The 18,437-nt window shown below is 44.9% G+C and overlaps 1 protein-coding gene across 2 annotated transcripts in view; it reads right to left on the bottom strand.

Moving 5' to 3' along the window:
* The window catches only part of Naxe (NAD(P)HX epimerase), a 235,326-nt gene that overhangs the window by 4,350 nt on the left and 212,539 nt on the right, over nucleotides 1-18,437 (bottom strand). For both annotated transcript variants that reach the window (XM_068382109.1, XM_068382107.1), the window contains exons 3-6: nucleotides 14,073-14,233; nucleotides 12,181-12,407; nucleotides 11,871-11,964; nucleotides 10,523-10,661 (exon numbers count right to left, since the gene is read on the bottom strand). In XM_068382109.1, coding sequence (XP_068238210.1) covers nucleotides 10,523-10,661; nucleotides 11,871-11,964; nucleotides 12,181-12,407; nucleotides 14,073-14,233 — 621 coding nt within the window. The remainder of the gene's footprint in view (nucleotides 1-10,522; nucleotides 10,662-11,870; nucleotides 11,965-12,180; nucleotides 12,408-14,072; nucleotides 14,234-18,437) is intronic.

Genomic DNA, 18,437 nt, shown 5'->3' with positions numbered 1-18,437 from the left:
GTCACTCCTGCCGACAGAAAAGAGCAAAGAGACTCTCGCTTCTTAAGAACTACTGAAGTAAACGAGGAGGAGAGCTCATTGGATCCATCGCGGATGGCTTTATCCATGCAGGACATAATGAGTAAGGAGAAATCTCTATCGGCAGATGAGATTTTCCTACTCAAGGCTCCCAAAAACCAGTCAAGGAAGTTGAAAACTTCAAAAGCTCTAAAAATGCCTTTAAGTAGATGGTCAAGGTCTGAGGATGACCAACTAATCTTCGAGCGCCTCATGGCTAGGCGGCGGGGAGAGTCTACAAGGCTTGAGAAGTCGCCCTGGGCAGAGGCAGGGACTCCCAAGCCGAGAACTTCTCCCGTGGCATACCAGACGCTTGATCTAGACGAGAGTTTAGATGGGGGGAAGGCAAAGGCCGTCTTCCCTAAACTCCTCTTGGTTTCCAACCAATCGCCTAACAGCCGTAAAGCTCTCTTGGACGAGCGAGAGAGTACAAGTTTTGTAAAGGCTGGCATGTCAGCAGGTACGCCTAAAACAAACTCAGACGGCGGCGAACGAGGAGCCACAGAGACAAAGTGTTCGGGAAAACACTCTTTAAAAATGAGCATGACTTTTTTAAAGTCCATAGATGGCGGAACTGCTCTAGGTTAATCAATATCTGAAGGATGATCCTCAGGCTGAGGGTCAGCAACGTCCTCATCCGAAAGTTCCTCATCTGACAACTGATGAGAAACAAGCAAAGGGGTTGGCAATGCTTGACACGCAGCGTCCACCCGCACTGGTGCATAAGTGGCGGAGCAGGACGCAGCGTCCTGTAACTGCTTGACAGTCTGAGAACTGTCAACAACAACAGGTGCGGGAGGACGCAGAGCGTCCACCCGAGACTGCTTAGACCGCCTAGTCTGCGCAGTCAAAACAACTCTAGGTTGCGGAAGTTGACGCTCAGCGTCAAAACAAGTCAACTCCGATGGTTGGCGAACGTCCTGAACGTCACCAGGCGCATCAGCAAGTTGCCTAACGTCCAAATGCGGCTGAAAATCCACACGAGATCGCATCGAGTGTGGTACTACCCCAACCGCTTGACGTGACTTGGCTACACCAGCGTCAACAGGACGCACAACCGAACGTTTGGGTGGCTGAAGGCCAGGATCTCGATGAGATAAACGGCTAGGCTCAACGGAAACCTTATCGGCATTGTAGTCTTCCATAAGGGACGCAAGCTTAGACTGCACGTCCTGCAGTATAACCCATTTTGGGTCCACGGGAATGGGTGCGGTAACTGACGGGGTTAGCGTCTGAGACGGCACAACTTTGCATTGCTTAGGCGGCGAGCAGTCATCCGATGACTGCAACGGGTCCGAACTGTCCCAATGACTACATCCAGGACGTTGGACCTGTCCTGAAGGGACCGACTTCCGTTTAAGAGGCCTAGAAACCTTGCTCCACGGTTTCTTGCGTGAAAAACCTTCGGAAGACGAGGTAAAAAGGGGCTCTCTCGTCTTATGGTAGGGGCGATCTTGGTGAGATACGCCTGATACCATAGAGGGAATGTCTGTTCGCTGATCAAGGCCTCTCGAACCCATAAGTCGTACGACATTACTTCTCCCCTGGGCTTGGGAGCTTGCAAGAGGTCCCGGACTAGGTGAACGACAGGCACGAACAGACGAACCCTCGGTCGCAACACTGTTCACAACACTTTGCGCACTAATCACTTTCCCACTTTCCGCCGTGGCACTATGACACTTAAGTTCCTTCACGTCAGCCATGAGTTGATTACGATCAGTTGCTAACGCTTCAACTCTCTCCCCCAAGGCATGAATAGCACGTAACATGTCTTGCATAGACGGTTCCTGAGTGCTAGAAGGGGGGTTAGGAACAACCACTACAGGGGAAGGATTAGGTTCAGGGGCATGTGGAGAGGAAAAATCTACAGACCTAGATGAACTTCTCCTTACCTTATCTCTCTCTAGTCTACGTGCATATTTATCGTATTCGAGCCAATCGAATTCCGAAAGGCCCACGCATTCCTCACACCGATCTCCCAATTGACAGGTTTTACCCCGACAATTGGAACAAACAGTATGTGGGTCGAGAGAAGCCTTAGGAAGACGCCTATTACAGTCCCTAGCATTACACTTTCGAAATCTAGGTACTTGAGAAGGGTCAGCCATTTTGAATTAGTCAAAGAAAATTCCAAAAACAATCTAAGTCATCAACAAATAATCCGATTCAATAAAGAGTTCAAGAGTTTATGTTGAGGAAAAACACCTGCACTGCGAAAGCTCACACCAAAATAAAGTACTTCACTAAATATGATGAGAAAACTCCAGGTTCTACAGCGAGTATGAATACGTCTTGTCGTCAACGTCGACAGAGAAGAATTGAAGGGTTTGTTTACATGCAAGAGTGGTATCTGGCCGACAGTTGGCGCTGGTGGGCACACCCGCAACCTTCATAGCGATCGCTCGCAAGTTTTTTGAGTGTGTTTTCTGTCGAGCCGCAGAGTTGCAGCTATTATATATTCACCGGCTAAGTTAAATATTTAAAAATTATTATTATTATTTTTAGCTAAGCTACAACCATGGTTGGCAAAGCAAGATGCTAAAAGCCCAGGGGCTCCAACAGGGAAAAATAGCCCAGTGCGGAAAGGAAATGAGGAAATAAATAAACGATACGAGAAATACAGTAATTAACAATTAATAAAATATTTTAGAATAAGTAAGGACATCAAAACAAATATATCATTTAAACTATAAAAAGACTTATGCATTGGAACAAATTCCATTGGAAATTAGGAGAAAAAGGAACCACGAAAATGCCATTCAGATAGAGTAAAAATCGTGTACGATTAATTATTTTACGAGTAATGCAGCAACCATCATATTAACTGGCAGATATCTAAACGTAATTTCAGCCCTATAGTTAGACTGTGTGGAACTACTGTACTCTACTAAGCAAATCTAGCCAAAGAGAAAGTTGCTGTTTGATATAAAGTAGTGATGAGCATTACCTTATAACAAGATCAATCCTAGAACTTAAATACTTTGATCACTAATGTAAAAAAAAATTCATATTTTTTCCCATCGAGAAATAACAGGAGGGTTGGATACCATACAACTGAAATTCTAAATCTATAATGCCCAGATCACATACATGATAAATGGAATATTGAAATATGATATTTTAATTATAAAATAAATTTTTGAATATACTTACCCGGTGAATATATAATAGCTGCAACTCTGCGGCTCGACAGACAACATACTTAAAAAACTCGCGAGCGATCGCTATGCAGGTTGCGGGTGTGCCCACCAGCGCCAACTGTCGGCCAGATACCACTCTCGAATGTAAACACAACCTTCAATTCTTCTCGTCCCACTGCGTCTCTATTGGGGAGGAAGGGAGGGTCGTTTAATTTATATATTCACCGGGTAAGTATATTCAAAAATTTATTTTATAATTAAAATATCATTTTTAAATATTTAACTTAGCCGGTGAATATATAATAGCTGATTCACACCCAAGGAGGTGGGTAGAGACCAGAGTTAAATATGTTTACAGCGTATAAGATAAGAGTTTTTTCATTTTGACAGTTATCAATATAACAAAACCAAAATAAATAGGTACCTGGTAAGGAAGTCGACTTAGACGATTACTCTGCCTTGTAAGTCTGTCTTCCTCACGGAGCCCAGCGATCCTCTTAGGATGCTGACAGACTCCCAGGAGCTGAAGTATCAAGGGCTGCAACCCATACAACAGGACCTCATCAAACCCCTAATCTGGGCGCTCTCAAGAAATGACTTTGACCACCCGCCAAATCAACCAGGATGCGAAAGGCTTCTTAGCCTTCCGAACAACCCATAAAAAACAACATTAAAAAACATTTCAAGAGACAGATTAAAAGGATATGGAATTAGGGAATTGTAGTGGTTGAGCCCTCACCCACTACTGCACTCGCTGCTACGAATGGTCCCAGTGTGTAGCAGTTCTCGTAAAGAGTCTGGACATCTTTTAAGTAAAATGACGCGAACACTGACTTGCTTCTCCAAAAGGTCGCGTCCATGATACTTTGCAGAGATCTATTTTGCTTAAAGGCCACGGAAGTTGCTACAGCTCTAACCTCGCGCGTCTTAACCTTAAGCAAAGATCGGTCTTCCTCACTCAAGTGTGAATGAGCTTCTCGTATTAACAATCTGATAAAATATGACAAAGCATTCTTTGACATAGGTAAGGATGGTTTCTTAACCGAACACCATAACGCTTCAGATTTGCCTCGTAAAGGTTTAGTACGAGCTAAGTAGAACTTAAGAGCTCTAACAGGGCATAATACTCTCTCTAGTTCATTGCCTACGATCTCCGATAAGCTAGGAATATCGAAAGATTTAGGCCAAGGACGAGAAGGTAGCTCATTCTTGGCTAGGAAACCAAGCTGCAGAGAACAAGTGGCTTTTTCTGACGAAAACCCGATGTTCTTGCTGAAGGCATGAAGCTCACTGACTCTTTTAGCCGAGGCCAAGCATACCAGGAAAAGAGTTTTAAGAGTGAGATCTTTCAGGGAGGCTGAATGTAAAGGCTCAAACCTGTCTGACATGAGGAATCTTAGGACCACGTCTAAATTCCACCCAAGTGTAGCCAAACGACGTTCCTTAGAGGTCTCAAAAGACTTAAGGAGGTCTTGCAGATCTTTATTGTTGGAAAGATCTAAGCCTCTATGCCGGAAGACCGAGGCCAACATGCTTCTGTAGCCCTTGATCGTGGGAGCTGAAAGGGAGCGACCTTTTCTCAGGTATAAGAGAAAATCAGCGATTTGGGCTACAGAGGTACTGGACGAGGATACGGAAACTGACTTGCACCAGTCTCGGAAGACTTCCCACCTCGACTGGTAAACTCTAATGGTAGAAGCTCTCCTCGCTCTAGCAATCGCACTGGCTGCCTCCTTCGAAAAGCCTCTAGCTCTCGAGAGTCTTTCGATAGTCTGAAGGCAGTCAGACGAAGAGCGTGGAGGCTTTGGTGTACCTTCTTTACGTGCGGCTGTCGTAGAAGGTCTACTCTTAGAGGAAGACTTCTGGGAAAGTCTACCAGCCATCGAAGTACCTCGGTGAACCATTCTCTCGCGGGCCAGAGGGGAGCAACTAACGTCAACCTTGTCCCTTCGTGAGAGGCGAATTTCTGCAGTACCTTGTTGACAATCTTGAATGGTGGGAATGCGTAAAGATCTAGGTGTGACCAATCTAGAAGAAAGGCATCTATATGTATTGCTGCTGGGTCTGGAACTGGAGAGCAATAGATTGGAAGCCTCTTGGTCAACGAGGTTGCAAAGAGATCTATGGTGGGTTGACCCCAAGTCGCCCAAAGTCTCTTGCACACATCCTTGTGGGGGGTCCATTCGGTTGGAATTACTTGACCTTTCCGACTGAGACAATCTGCTAGAACGTTCAAGTCGCCCTGGATGAACCTCGTTACTAGGGAGATGTCTCGATCTTTTGACCAGATGAGCAGGTCCCTTGCGATCTCGTACAGAGTCAGTGAGTGGGTACCTCCCTGTTTGGAAATGTACGCCAAGGCCGTGGTGTTGTCCGAGTTGACCTCCACCACCTTGCCTCGAAGGAGACTCTCGAAGCTTCTCAAGGCCAGGTGAACTGCCAAAAGCTCCTTGCTGTTGATATGCATGCTCCTCTGACTCGAGTTCCACAGACCTGAGCATTCCCGACCGTCCAGCGTCGCGCCCCAGCCCAAGTCCGATGCGTCTGAGAAGAGAACGTGGTTGGGTTTCTGAACTGCTAGGGGAAGACCCTCTCGTAGACTGATATTGTCTTTCCACCAAGTCAGACAAGTCTTTATCTTTTCGGAAATCGGGATCGAGACCGCCTCTAGCGTCTTGTCCTTTTTCCAGTGAAAAGCTAGATGGAATTGTAGAGGTCGGAGGTGTAGCCTTCCTAGCGAGACAAACTGCTCCAGGGATGATAGAGTTCCTACCAGACTCATCCAATTCCTGACTGAGCAACGTTCTTTCCTCAACATCTTCTGGATGACGAGCAGGGCTTGATCTATTCTGGGGGCCGACGGAAAAGCCCGAAAAACTGGACTGTGAATCTCCATCCCTAAATACAGAATAGTTTGGGATGGGATCAGCTGGGACTTTTCCAAGTTGACTAGGAGTCCCAATTCCTTGGTCAGATCTAGAGTCCAATTGAGATCCTTCAGACAGCGATGACTGGAAGAGGCTCTGAGAAGCCAGTCGTCCAAATAAAGGGAGGCTCGGATGTCCGATAAATGGAGGAATTTTGCCACATTCCTCATAAGCCTCGTAAACATGAGAGGAGCTGTGCTTAGGCCAAAGCACAGGGCCCGAAACTGGTACACCACATCGTCGAAGACGAATCTCAGAAAAGGTTGGGAATCTGAGTGAATGGGAATGTGGAAGTAAGCGTCCCTTAGGTCGAGAGAGACCATCCAGTCTCCCTTTCTGACCGCTGCTAAGACTGACTTTGTGGTCTCCATGGTGAATTTCGTCTTTGTGACAAAGACATTCAGAGCACTGACGTCTAGCACTGGTCTCCAACCTCCTGTCTTCTTTGGTACTAGGAAGAGACGGTTGTAAAACCCCGGTGATTGAAGGTCCGAGACTTTGACCACCGCTCCCTTCTCTAGTAAAAGAGACACTTCCAGTTTCAGGGCTAGTCTCTTTGCTTCCTCTCGGTACCTGGGAGAGAGATCGATGGGGGACGTCGCTAGAGGAGGTCTGCGTACAAAAGGGATTTTGTACCCCTCTCTGAGCAACCTCACAGATTGTTGATCTGCGCCTCTCTTCTCCCAGGCTTGCCAGAAGTTCTTGAGTCTGGCACCTACTGCTGTCTGAAGTTGCGGGCAGTCAGACTCTGCCCCGCGAGGACTTGGATCCTTTCCTCTTTCCTCTCTTCCCTTCGGCACGAGCACCTCCCCTGCTGGGGGCTCTGCCACGAAAGGGCGGAATAAACCTGGACGCTGGAGTGTCTATCCTAGGTCTAGCAGACAAGGCAGGCAAAGGGGGAACTTTGCGAGCCGAGGACGCAACTAAATTGTGGGTGTCCTTCTGCACTAAAGACAAGGCTATTTCCTTAACTAAGACTTCGGGAAACAAGCACTTAGACAAAGGCGCAAAGAGTAGCTCAGATCTTTGACATGGCGTCACTCCTGCTGATAGAAAAGAGCACAGAGACTCTCGTTTCTTTAGGACTCCTGACGTGAATGAGGCGGCAAGCTCGTTGGATCCATCGCGGACGGCCTTGTCCATGCAGGACATAATGAGTAAGGAAACATCTCTATCGGCAGACGAGATTTTCCTACTCAGGGCTCCCAAACACCAGTCCAGGAAGTTAAAAACTTCAAATGCCCTAAAGATGCCTTTAAGAAGGTGGTCCAGGTCAGAGGATGACCAACTAATCTTAGAGCGTCTCATGGCAAGGCGGCGGGGAGAGTCTACAAGACTTGAGAAGTCGCCCTGGGCAGAGGCAGGAACTCCCAAGCCGAGAACTTCTCCCGTGGCATACCAGACGCTCGATCTAGACGAGAGTTTAGATGGGGGGAAGGCAAAGGCCGTCTTCCCTAAACTCCTCTTGGTTTCTAACCAATCGCCTAACAGCCATAAAGCTCTCTTGGATGAGCGAGAGAGAACGAGTTTCGTAAATGCTGGCATGGCAGCAGGAACGCCTAAAATGAACTCAGACGGCAGCGAACGAGGAGCCACAGAGATAAAGTGTTCAGGGAACAACTCTTTAAAAACAAGCATGACTTTTTTAAAGTCCATAGATGGTGGAACTGCTCCAGGCTCATCTAAATCTGAAGGCTGATCCTCAGGCTGGGGTTCAGCAACGTCCTCATCTGAAAGTTCCTCATCTGATAACTGATGAGAAAACTGCAAAGGAGTAGGCAACGTTAGACCAGCAGCGTCCGACCGCACTGGTGCATAAGTGACGGAGCAGGACGCAGCGTACTGAAACTGCTGAACAGTCTGGGAACTGTCAACAACACCAGGTGCGCGAGGACGCACAGCGTCCACCCGAGACTGCTTAGACCGTCTGGGTTGTGCAGTCAACACCACACTGGGTTGCGGAGGTTGACGCACCGCGTCAAAACAAATCAACTCTGATGGTTGGTGAACGTCTTGAACGTCACCAGTCGCATCAGTGAGTTGCCTAACGTCAACGTGCGGCTGGAAATCCACACGGGACCGCATCGGGGGAGGTACAACCCCAACTGGTTGACGTGAGAATGCTACATCAACGTCAACAGGACGCACAACAGAATGCTTGGATGGCTGACAGCCAGTATCTCCATGAGAAAAACGGCTAGGTTCAACTGAAACCTTCTCTGCGTTGTAGTCTTCCATAAGGGACGAAAGCTTAGACTGCATGTCCTGCAGTAAAACCCATTTAGGGTCTACGGAAACGGGTGCGGTAACTGACGGGGTTAGCGACTGAGACGGCACAACTTTGCCTTGCTTAGGCGGCGAGCAGTCATCCGATGACGGCAACGGGTCCGAACTGTCCCAGTGACTACATCCGGGACGTTGGACTTGTCCTGAAGGGACCGACTTGCGTTTCAAAGGTCTAGAGACCTTGCTCCATGGTTTCTTACGTGAAACGACTTCGGACGACGAGGTAAAAATGGGCTCTCTCGTCTTATGGTAGGGGCGATCTTGACGAGATACGCCCGATACCAAAGAGGGAACGTCTGTTCGCTGATCAAGGCCTCTCGAACCCATAAGTCGTACGACATTACTTCTCCCCTGGGCTTGGGAGCTTGCAAGAGGTCCCGGACTAGGTGAACGACAGGCACGAACAGACGAACCCTCGGTCGCAACACTGTTCACAACACTTTGCGTAACACTAAGCACTTTCCCACTTTCCGCCGTGGCACTTTGGCACTTGAGTTCCTTGACGTCAGCCATGAGTTGATTACGATCACTTGCTAAAGCCTCAACTCTCTCCCCCAAGGCATGAATAGCACGCATCATGTCTTGCATAGACGGCTCCTGAGTGCTATTATTATTATTATTATTATTATTATTATTAAATGCTAAGCTACAACCCTAGTTGGAAAAGCAGGATGCTATAAGCCCAGGGGCCCCAACAGGGAAAATAGCCCAGTGAGGAAAGGAAATAAGGAAAAAGGAAAATAGAACATTTTAGGAATAGTAACAATATTAAAATAAATATTTCCTATTTAAACTATAAAAACTTTAACAGAACAAGAGGAAGAGAAACTAGATAGAAAAGTGTGCCCAAGTGTACCCTCAAGCAAGAGAACTCTAACCCAAGGCAGTGTAAGACCATGGTACAGAGGCTATGGCACTACCCAAGAATAGAGAACAATGGTTTGATTTTGGAGTGTCCTTCTCCTAGAAGAGCTGCTTACCATAGCTAAAGAGTCTCTTCTACCCTTACCAAGAGGAAAATAGCCACTGAACAATTACAGTGCAGTAGTTAACCCCTTGGGTGAAGAAGAATTGTCTAGTAATCACAGTGTTGTCAGGTGTATGAGGACAGAGGAGAATCTGTAAAGGATAGGCCAGACTATTCGGTGTCTGTGTAGGCAAAGGGAAAGAACCGTAACCAGAGAGAAGGGTCCTATGTAGTACTATCTGGCCAGTCAAAGGACCCCATAACTCTCTAGCGGTAGTATCTCAACGGGCGGCTGGTGCCCAGGCCAACCTACTACCTGTAAGTAGGGGGGTTAGGAACAACCACTACAGGGGAAGGATTAGGTTCAGGGGCATGTGGAGAGGAAAAATCTACGGACCTAGATGAACTTCTCCTTACCTTATCTCTCTCTAGTCTACGTGTATATTTATCAAATTCGATCCAATCGAATTCCGAAAGGCCCACGCATTCCTCACACCGATCTCCCAATTGGCAGGTTTTACCCCGACAATTGGAACAAACAGTATGAGGGTCGAGAGAAGCCTTTGGAAGACGCCTATTACAGTCCCTAGCATTACACTTTCGAAACTTAGGTACTTGAGAAGGGTCAGCCATTTTGAATTAGTCAAAGAAAATTCCAAAAACAATCTAAGTCATCAACAAATAATCCGATTCAAAAAAGAGTTCAAGGGTTTATGTTGAAGGAAAACACCTGTACTGCGATAGCTCAAACCAAATTAAAGTACTTCACCAAATATTATGGGAAAACTCCAGGTTCTACAGCGAGTAAAAGTACGTCTTGTCGCCAACGTCGACAGAGAAGAATTGAAGGTTGTGTTTACATTCGAGAGTGGTATCTGGCCGACAGTTGGCGCTGGTGGGCACACCCGCAACCTGCATAGCGATCGCTCGCGAGTTTTTTAAGTATGTTGTCTGTCGAGCCGCAGAGTTGCAGCTATTATATATTCACCGGCTAAGTTAAATATTTAAAAATTTATGTATTAGAGATAAACAATGGTACAATTACAAAAGCAAACTGGACTCTTCTCAGAAGGACCAGTTTTGTCAAATGCTTCGACATAATCTTCCGGTCAGTAAGTTATTAAAAAGTGAAAAGTTTATCTTACCTTTGAACTGTTTAGCGCAAAGCTTTGGGGCAGTGAGTGATATCAGCATATCGGGAGCTAGGGCCACCGTGCCTTCAACAGGACCGTTTTCTACATGCCACCCAGATGGTATATCAACACTTGCAATGGGTACTGAAGTCTAAGAAGAAAAAAAAAATCAGGAGTTTTATAAATTATAGAATAAAAAATCAATGTATCAACACTTACAATGGGTACCTAAGTCCAATAGCAGATTAGAAAATATCATAAAATAAAAAATCAATGCTTCCGTAAACAAACTTGCTCATTTCAACAATACTAAATAAATACATGTAGACATCTCGTTGTTTGAGTAGAGTATTCCACCAATCAAAGAATTGCTGTCAACTGGGATTAAAAAGGGAGTAGTAAAGGAAGTAAATATTACGGGATACTATTCATCCAAAAGTTATGTAAATACAGGGTACTAATTAACATCATAGACAACTCACAACAAGACATAGGGGTACACCAAGTATCTGACAGTCTTAAATCTCCATTGGTAGCAGATTTGCTGCTGTGTCACATAATGAAACAAATAACATTTCTTTACCGGTAATTAATGCTTCTGTTTTCACAGTGTAAGTACAGTATATGCAATAAACATGGCAGTTGAAGTTACCGAAATGTACGGTTGAGGAAATTTTTTGTTTTAAGTGATTACGAAAATGCTTGTGAAGCCTTTCACAACTCTCCTGCTAAAAACTGATTTGCACAACATTAGTTTTCTTTTAAGAAATTATATTAGGCGTGAGTAAATGGTGAAATAAACTAGATCCCAGTCCATGTGATCACACAAAGAAATGTAGATAAAAGAGATGGCTGCAACTACGACTGTATATGGCACTGGTCCCAGTGCCAAAATCCATATTCTCCAAACTTGTTTATGACAACGCTGGCATAACGACTGTGTGATGAACACCATCCCCAGGAACTAACACAACAATGTTTTGGTTAAATCTGCTATGGATAAAATCAAACAACAACAAAATAATGCGTCAGATTTCCAGTCTATTCAGGCATCACGACACAAGAAAAGGAAGATGGTAATAAGTAACATAAGTATTGTAGTGGGTACAAATGCCATACCACAAAGACCTGTCAGTAGCACCTACAATGGGCCACATTATTATTATTAATACTTGCTAAGCTACCACCCAGTTAGAAAAGCAGGATGCTATAACTCACCTTTTCATATACACTCCCTTATAGGTGATGGGAAAGGTGTATAGCGTTCTAATCAAATAACTGGCAGTGGTTTCTATGTGAACATTGCTAAGTTTCAGGATATGCCACACAGGTTGACAAATGCTATAAAAAACTAACATACCTTGGAAAGAGTCTCCAAAATTGGGGCAAATAAGGGCCGTACTGGTGGCTTGAAGCTGAATCCAAACAAGGCATCCACTACCAACTGGTAATCACTGTCATAAAAAAAAAAAAATAGCATCTTAAATGCAACTGTATGAAGCGTTCATAAAACAATACAACAGTATGACTAAAATTCTGCATGCTTGTTTGCAAAGATAAATACATCTGCAATTTTACCTCAAAATATTATGGGAAAAAGACTGTTATATATTATGAAATATCTCTGACCTCAAATGTCACTTAAGAATCAAAGAAATAAGAAATCTTACTTGGCCAAATCTTCCAAGTCTGGCATGCCCTCGATGAATGGTATATCATACATTTTGCACTGATTTACGAGGTTGTTGAAGAGTGGCTTGTCAGTTGGCTTCGGGTACAATATCTTGGGTGAAAAGCCAAGGAGCTTAAGATGTCTAGAACAGACTAAACCATCCCCGCCATTATTACCTGGGCCACAGCAAATTAGAACAGATTTGCCAGATTCTGCACTGTAAGACTGAAATGAAAGATAGCAATGATTAACCCTTTTACCCCCAGGCTATTTGGAAATTTCCAACCCTTAACCCCCAAGGGGTTATTTTTTTCCCAGCACATTTTGCAGTATATTTTTTTTAAATTGCTCTAACAGCCTTAATTTTTGTCATAGAGAGGTCAGGTTGGTCTCATTCTCTTGGAAAATGCCTGAATTTTCTCAAAAAATTATCAAAAATATGAAAAAAGAAATTTTTATAGCATTTTTTTTTGCAAGGACGTACCGGTACATCCATGGGGGTAAAGGGATGGCTTTTGTGAAACGTACCAGTATGTCCTTTGTGAGAAAAAGGGTTAAAATATGCTACAATAGATAAATCTTCAAAGTATATCACTATATCATAATATCTACAGGTAGAGTATACTAGAACTTTCACTGCAAAACACTACGAATGCAAAGTATCCACAGGACCTGAAAAATTTAGAAATTGGACAGAGTTAGACAACACGAGATTGGTATTACGGCCAAGAAAGTAAGAGCTCAATTGAGAAAGGTACCTAACTGGAAAGCCCCCATTCAAGTCCATACTGTATATAGAAAATAATTCAAAACTACATAGAAGTATGGAACAAGATGTACCACACTGACTGATAACCAGCAGAAGAACCTCACTATATTATTATTATTATTATTATTATCATTATTACTAATATCAGCTAAGCTACAACCCTGGTTGGAAAAGCAGAATGCTATAAGACCAAGGGCTCCAACAGGGAAAAATAGCCCAGAGAGGAAAGGAAATATTGTAAGGAAATAATGAACAATTAAAATAAAATATAAGAACAGTAACAACATTAAAACATCTTTCATATATTATTATTATTATTATTACTTGCTAAGCTACAAACCTCGTGAAAAGGCAGAATGCTATAAGCCCAGGGGCCCCAACAGGGAAAATAGCCCAATAAGGAAAGGAAACAAGGAAAAATAAAATATTCTGAGAACAGTAACAACATTAAAATAAATATTTCCTATATAAACTATAAAAAACTTTAACAAAACATGAAAAAGAGAAATTAGATAGAATAGTGTGCCCGAGTGTACCCTCAAGCAAGAGAACTCTGACCCAAGACAGTGGAAGACCATGGTACAGAGGCTATGGCACTACCCAAGACTAGAAAACAATGGTTTGAATTTGGAGTGTCCTTCTCCTAGAAAAGCTGCTTAACATGGCTAAAAAGTCTCTTCTACCTTTACCAAGAGGAAAGTATGTTGGCCTGTTCAACATAAAAACATTTGCTGCAAGTTTAAACTTTTGAAGTTCTATCAATTCAACTACCCGATTAGGAAGATCATTCCACAACTTAGTCACAGCTGGAATAAAACTTCTAGAATACTGTGTAGTATTGAGCCACATGATGTAGAAGGCCTGATTATTAGAATCAACTGCATATCTAGTATTACGAATTGTATGGTACTGTCTGGGAAGATCTGAATGTAAAGGATGATCAGAATTATGAAAAATCTTATGCAAAAAACTAATTGAAAGACAGTGCCATAGATTAATACTGTATCTAGATGAAGAATAAAAAATTTAATAGGCTGTAAATTCCCGTCCAACAAATTAAGATGAAAATACTTTCATCAAGAAACATGCTTATATAAATCCAATACACATGACACCCTTACCTGTGCAATAGCATGGGCACAGCTCAGACCAGCTAATTCCATGAGTTGATCTACGCTAAATTGATAATCGTTGAACAACTCCAAGTCAACATTTGTTGCTTCTTCTTGGTTTAAATATCGAATCGTTGACATGTTTTTGAACAAACCTTGTGCTGCTTCAACTGAAAAATACAAAATTCAAGAAAAGATTACAGGTCAAGAGTAGCATCCTATTGAATGGGATCTGTCTAAATACTGTACTACGGTATGTTCCATTAAAATAAATTGGTCTCAAAATGTTTTGCCTTCAAATATCAAACTTTTTTATTCACTTAAAATACTAACAAGATACTTTTTGTATGTTACTTCAGTAAAAAACATACAAGAAAATTTAATCTATACAGCTAAATAACAGATTTTGGGCGAAGCGAAAAATCTATTTTTGGGTGAGATAGCCATGACGTCCTGATGGAAGGTTCCTTCGGTAGCTTCCTTGGGTATATTAAACTACAAGGATATTCCCAGAGAATAAAACCACAGGTTATCACAGAATTCTAACTTCTGGTGCGAGTATCCTAAAGGTTTCCCTTTAAGACATCGTATATCAACAGGGGACGTATGTATTAACACGCTACATAGCTATCTGCACCCCATATAGAGTTAACACTTCGATATGGAAAGGTGGAGAATAACTGGGGAGCCGTTCCACAGTTACACTCATCGGTGGGTACTTTTGGTACTCGAAACGTAAACAAACGGGCGCCACTGCTAAATGACGTCACGTCCGTCCTCATCCTGATGCCAGCTCCTTGCTAATCTCTATGATACAGCAGGACAGGGCGGGGCCTGAAAGGCTGGACTAGAATAGAAGGGAGGGTCCATCAGGACGTCATGGCTATCTCACCCAAAAATAGATTTTTCGCTTCGCTCAAAATCCGTTTTTTGGGCTCAAGCCATGACGTCCTGATGGAAGAGTACCAGAGAATCAATGTATCGTGGAAAATTTCCCCTTTTTTAGAGTAAGTGCCAAGGGCTTCGAATAGAGGTATGTAATGTGACCTCGGTAGAGGTTCCGTGGGGATCCAGCTTTCTGCCCCCCTGGCAGAGAAGTCCTGGCGGATCATACCAAAATTCAAAGTGGTCATCGAAGGGCTACTCACCCTGCGGAGAGTTCGTGAAGGACTCGGAGACAAGACAGAATGGTCAATATTCGTGTAGGAATATTCTCAAGAGTAGACAAGTGATAGGGTTAGAGAACAATCTGGTCTCGAAGGTATGACGAAAGTAAGTATTCAAGTACGAATATTACACAGCATGGGTGAGTATATAATACAGACAATTTATATTATTCTTCTTATTTCAAAGGAAAGGGGTAAATGAAACTATGACAATCATGTATATCATAATGGTAATAGGAGCGAAGAGAGACGCACAAGTAATAAAATAGACATTTTATTTCAGAAAATGACAAATTCGAAGATAATTTGTATTTTTCCTAACCATACAAACCTTAGCTATTTACAAAGGGGTATTACTTTTAGCGCAGCTGAAATGACGAGCCAATAGTTTTAAACGAGGGTTAATTACCCCCGCGCTAGTTAGCGGGGGGGGTGGGGAAGGGTAGCTTGCTACCCCTCCCCCCTCCACACACCGGTGACTTGCTTCACTTCACTTAGAGGTAGGACTTGACTTGGGGGTCAGGGATGGCGGGCACATATGTGTAAATAGCTAAGGTTTGTATGGTTAGGAAAAATACAAATTATCTTCGAATTTGTCATTTGTTCCGTAACCGAAATACAAACCACGCTATTTACAAAGGGTGACTTACCCCTTAGGAAGGGTGGAAAGTCCCCAGCCTTACTGACTTCGGCTTGCCCGGGGGCTCAATCCCTCAGTGGGCAGCACTAGAGAGAGGGAGCCCCTGTACCTCACAGGTTCCTAGCATCGCTAGGAACGAGTGGCCTACATAAGTAGTGTGAGGAGGAGAGTGTGACTCGTCCTATGAAGTTGACCTTGAGACCTTCAGATAGGAATTCTAGGATAGGACGTTCCCCATACCACCTCGTCAGGGTATGGGAGACGCAACATATGTGTAAATAGCTAAGGTTTGTATGGTTAGGAAAAATACAAATTATCTTCGAATTTGTCATTTGTTCCGTAACCGAAATACAAACCACGCTATTTACAAAGGGTGACTTACCCCTTAGGAAGGGTGGAAAGTCCCCAGCCTTACTGACTTCGGCTTGCCCGGGGGCTCAATCCCTCAGTGGGCAGCACTAGAGAGAGGGAGCCCCTGTACCTCACAGGTTCCTAGCATCGCTAGGAACGAGTGGCCTACATAAGTAGTGTGAGGAGGAGAGTGTGACTCGTCCTATGAAGTTGACCTTGAGACCTTCAGATAGGAATTCTAGGATAGGACGTTCCCCATACCACCTCGTCAGGGTATGGGAGACGCAACAGTATTAAGCTTAATACTAGGAGCACAAAGAAGCATGGGTTACCTGCAGAGGTCGAGGTCAGCTATGCGAGGACCAGGATGCTGCTTCCCCAAGAGAGGGGAGATTGAAGAAAGAAGTAAGGGTCAGACATACTCTTTCATTCACACAGACTAAGACCGGGTAACAACGCCCTCAACCTACTGCTACTTGTCCAAAAAGGAGCCTGAGCTTAGACCAGCTGTTGTGCAGCCACCACAGGGCCGATAGAGAACGTATCGAGGCTCCTGTGGGTCACGTCTTGCAGGTAGTGGGCTGTGAAGGTCGTTTGACGCTTCCAGACCCCAGCTTGAAGTACCTGCGTCACAGAGAAGTTTCTCTTGAAGGCCAGGGATGTAGCAATACCCCTGACATCGTGGGCCCGAGGGCGACGTGACGGAGGAGGGTCAGGATTCAGGGCATGGTGGATAACCCTTCGAATCCAAGCAGAGATGGTGTTCCTGGTGACCCTCCTCTTTGTCCTGCCTGTGCTCACAAACAAAGCTCGCACATGAGGACGGACTGCAGCCGTTCTCTTCAAGTAGTACCTCAGACACCTCACTGGGCATAGTAGCAGCTGGTCTGGGTCGTTTGTTACAGAACGGAGACTCGCGATCCTGAAAGAGTCGAACCGAGGATCCGGCACTCCAGGATTCTGAGTCTTGGCCACAAACTCAGGGACGAACCTGAACGTTACCTCCCCCCATCCCCTTGAATGGGCGATGTCGTACGAGAGACCATGAAGTTCACTAACTCGCTTGGCCGAGGCCAAGGCGAGTAGGAAAGCCGTCTTCCAAGACAGGTGGCGATCGGAGGCCTGGCGTAATGGCTCGAAGGGAGGTCTCTTGAGAGACCTGATGACTCGAACCACGTTCCAAGGAGGGGGTCTCACTTCCGACTGGGGGCAGGTAAGCTCATAGCTACGTATGAGTAAAGAGAGTTCTAGCAATGAAGAAATATCCACGCCCTTCAATCTGAAGGCCCAGCTTAAGGCTGAGCGATAGCCTTTCACTGACGAGACAGAAAGGCGCATTTCTTCTCGCAGATACACAAGGAAGTCCGCTATTGCTGGAATAGTGGCATCGAGTGGAGAGATACCCCTTCCACGACACCAACCACAAAAGACTCACCACTTCGCTTGGTAGACTCCCTCAGAGGACCTTCGCAGGTGCCGAGACATTCTCTCCGCAACCTGTTGTGAAAAGCCTCTCTCCGTGACGCTGGATAGTCTCCAGGCGTGAAGCCGAAGCGAGGCTACGGCCCTGTGAGGGACACCGGAGTGGGGTTGTCTGAGAAGCTCGTGTCGTGAAGGAAGCTCCCTTGGGAGTTCCGTCAGGAAACAGAAGGTCCGGAAACCATTCCGCGTGATGCCATAGCGGAGCTACTAGAGTCATCGAACAGTTGACCGATAGTCTGGTCCTGTTGAGCACCCTTCTCATCAGAAAGAATGGTGGGAAGGCGTACACGTCGATGTTGTCCCACCGTTGCTGGAAAGCATCTTGCCAGAGTGCCTTGGGGTCCGGGACTGGTGAGCAGTACAGGGGCAGCTTGAAGTTCAAGGCTGTCGCGAACAAGTCCACCGTCGGGGAACCCCACAAAGTCCGGACTTTGTTGGCTATCTGAGGATCCAAAGACCACTCGGTACTCACTATCTGCGAAGCCCTGCTCAGACTGTCGGCGAGCACATTCCTCTTGCCAGGAATGAAGCGAGCTGATAGTGTTATCGAGTGGGTTTCGGTCCACCTCAGAGTCTCTACTGCAAGATGGGATAGCTGTTGCGAAAAAGTGCCTCCTTGCTTGTTGATAGAAGCCACTACCGTGGTGTTGTCACTCATCACCGCCACGGAGTGACCCGCCAGGAACCGTTGGAACTGTTGAAGGGCCAGAAAGACGGCCTTCAATTCTAGCAGGT

The sequence above is a fragment of the Palaemon carinicauda genome, chromosome 10 (assembly GCF_036898095.1).
Source record: "Palaemon carinicauda isolate YSFRI2023 chromosome 10, ASM3689809v2, whole genome shotgun sequence".
NCBI classification, from domain to species: domain Eukaryota; kingdom Metazoa; phylum Arthropoda; class Malacostraca; order Decapoda; family Palaemonidae; genus Palaemon; species Palaemon carinicauda.
The sequence above is the reverse complement of the archived record's forward strand: the minus strand, read 5'-3'. Positions and strand labels throughout refer to the sequence as shown.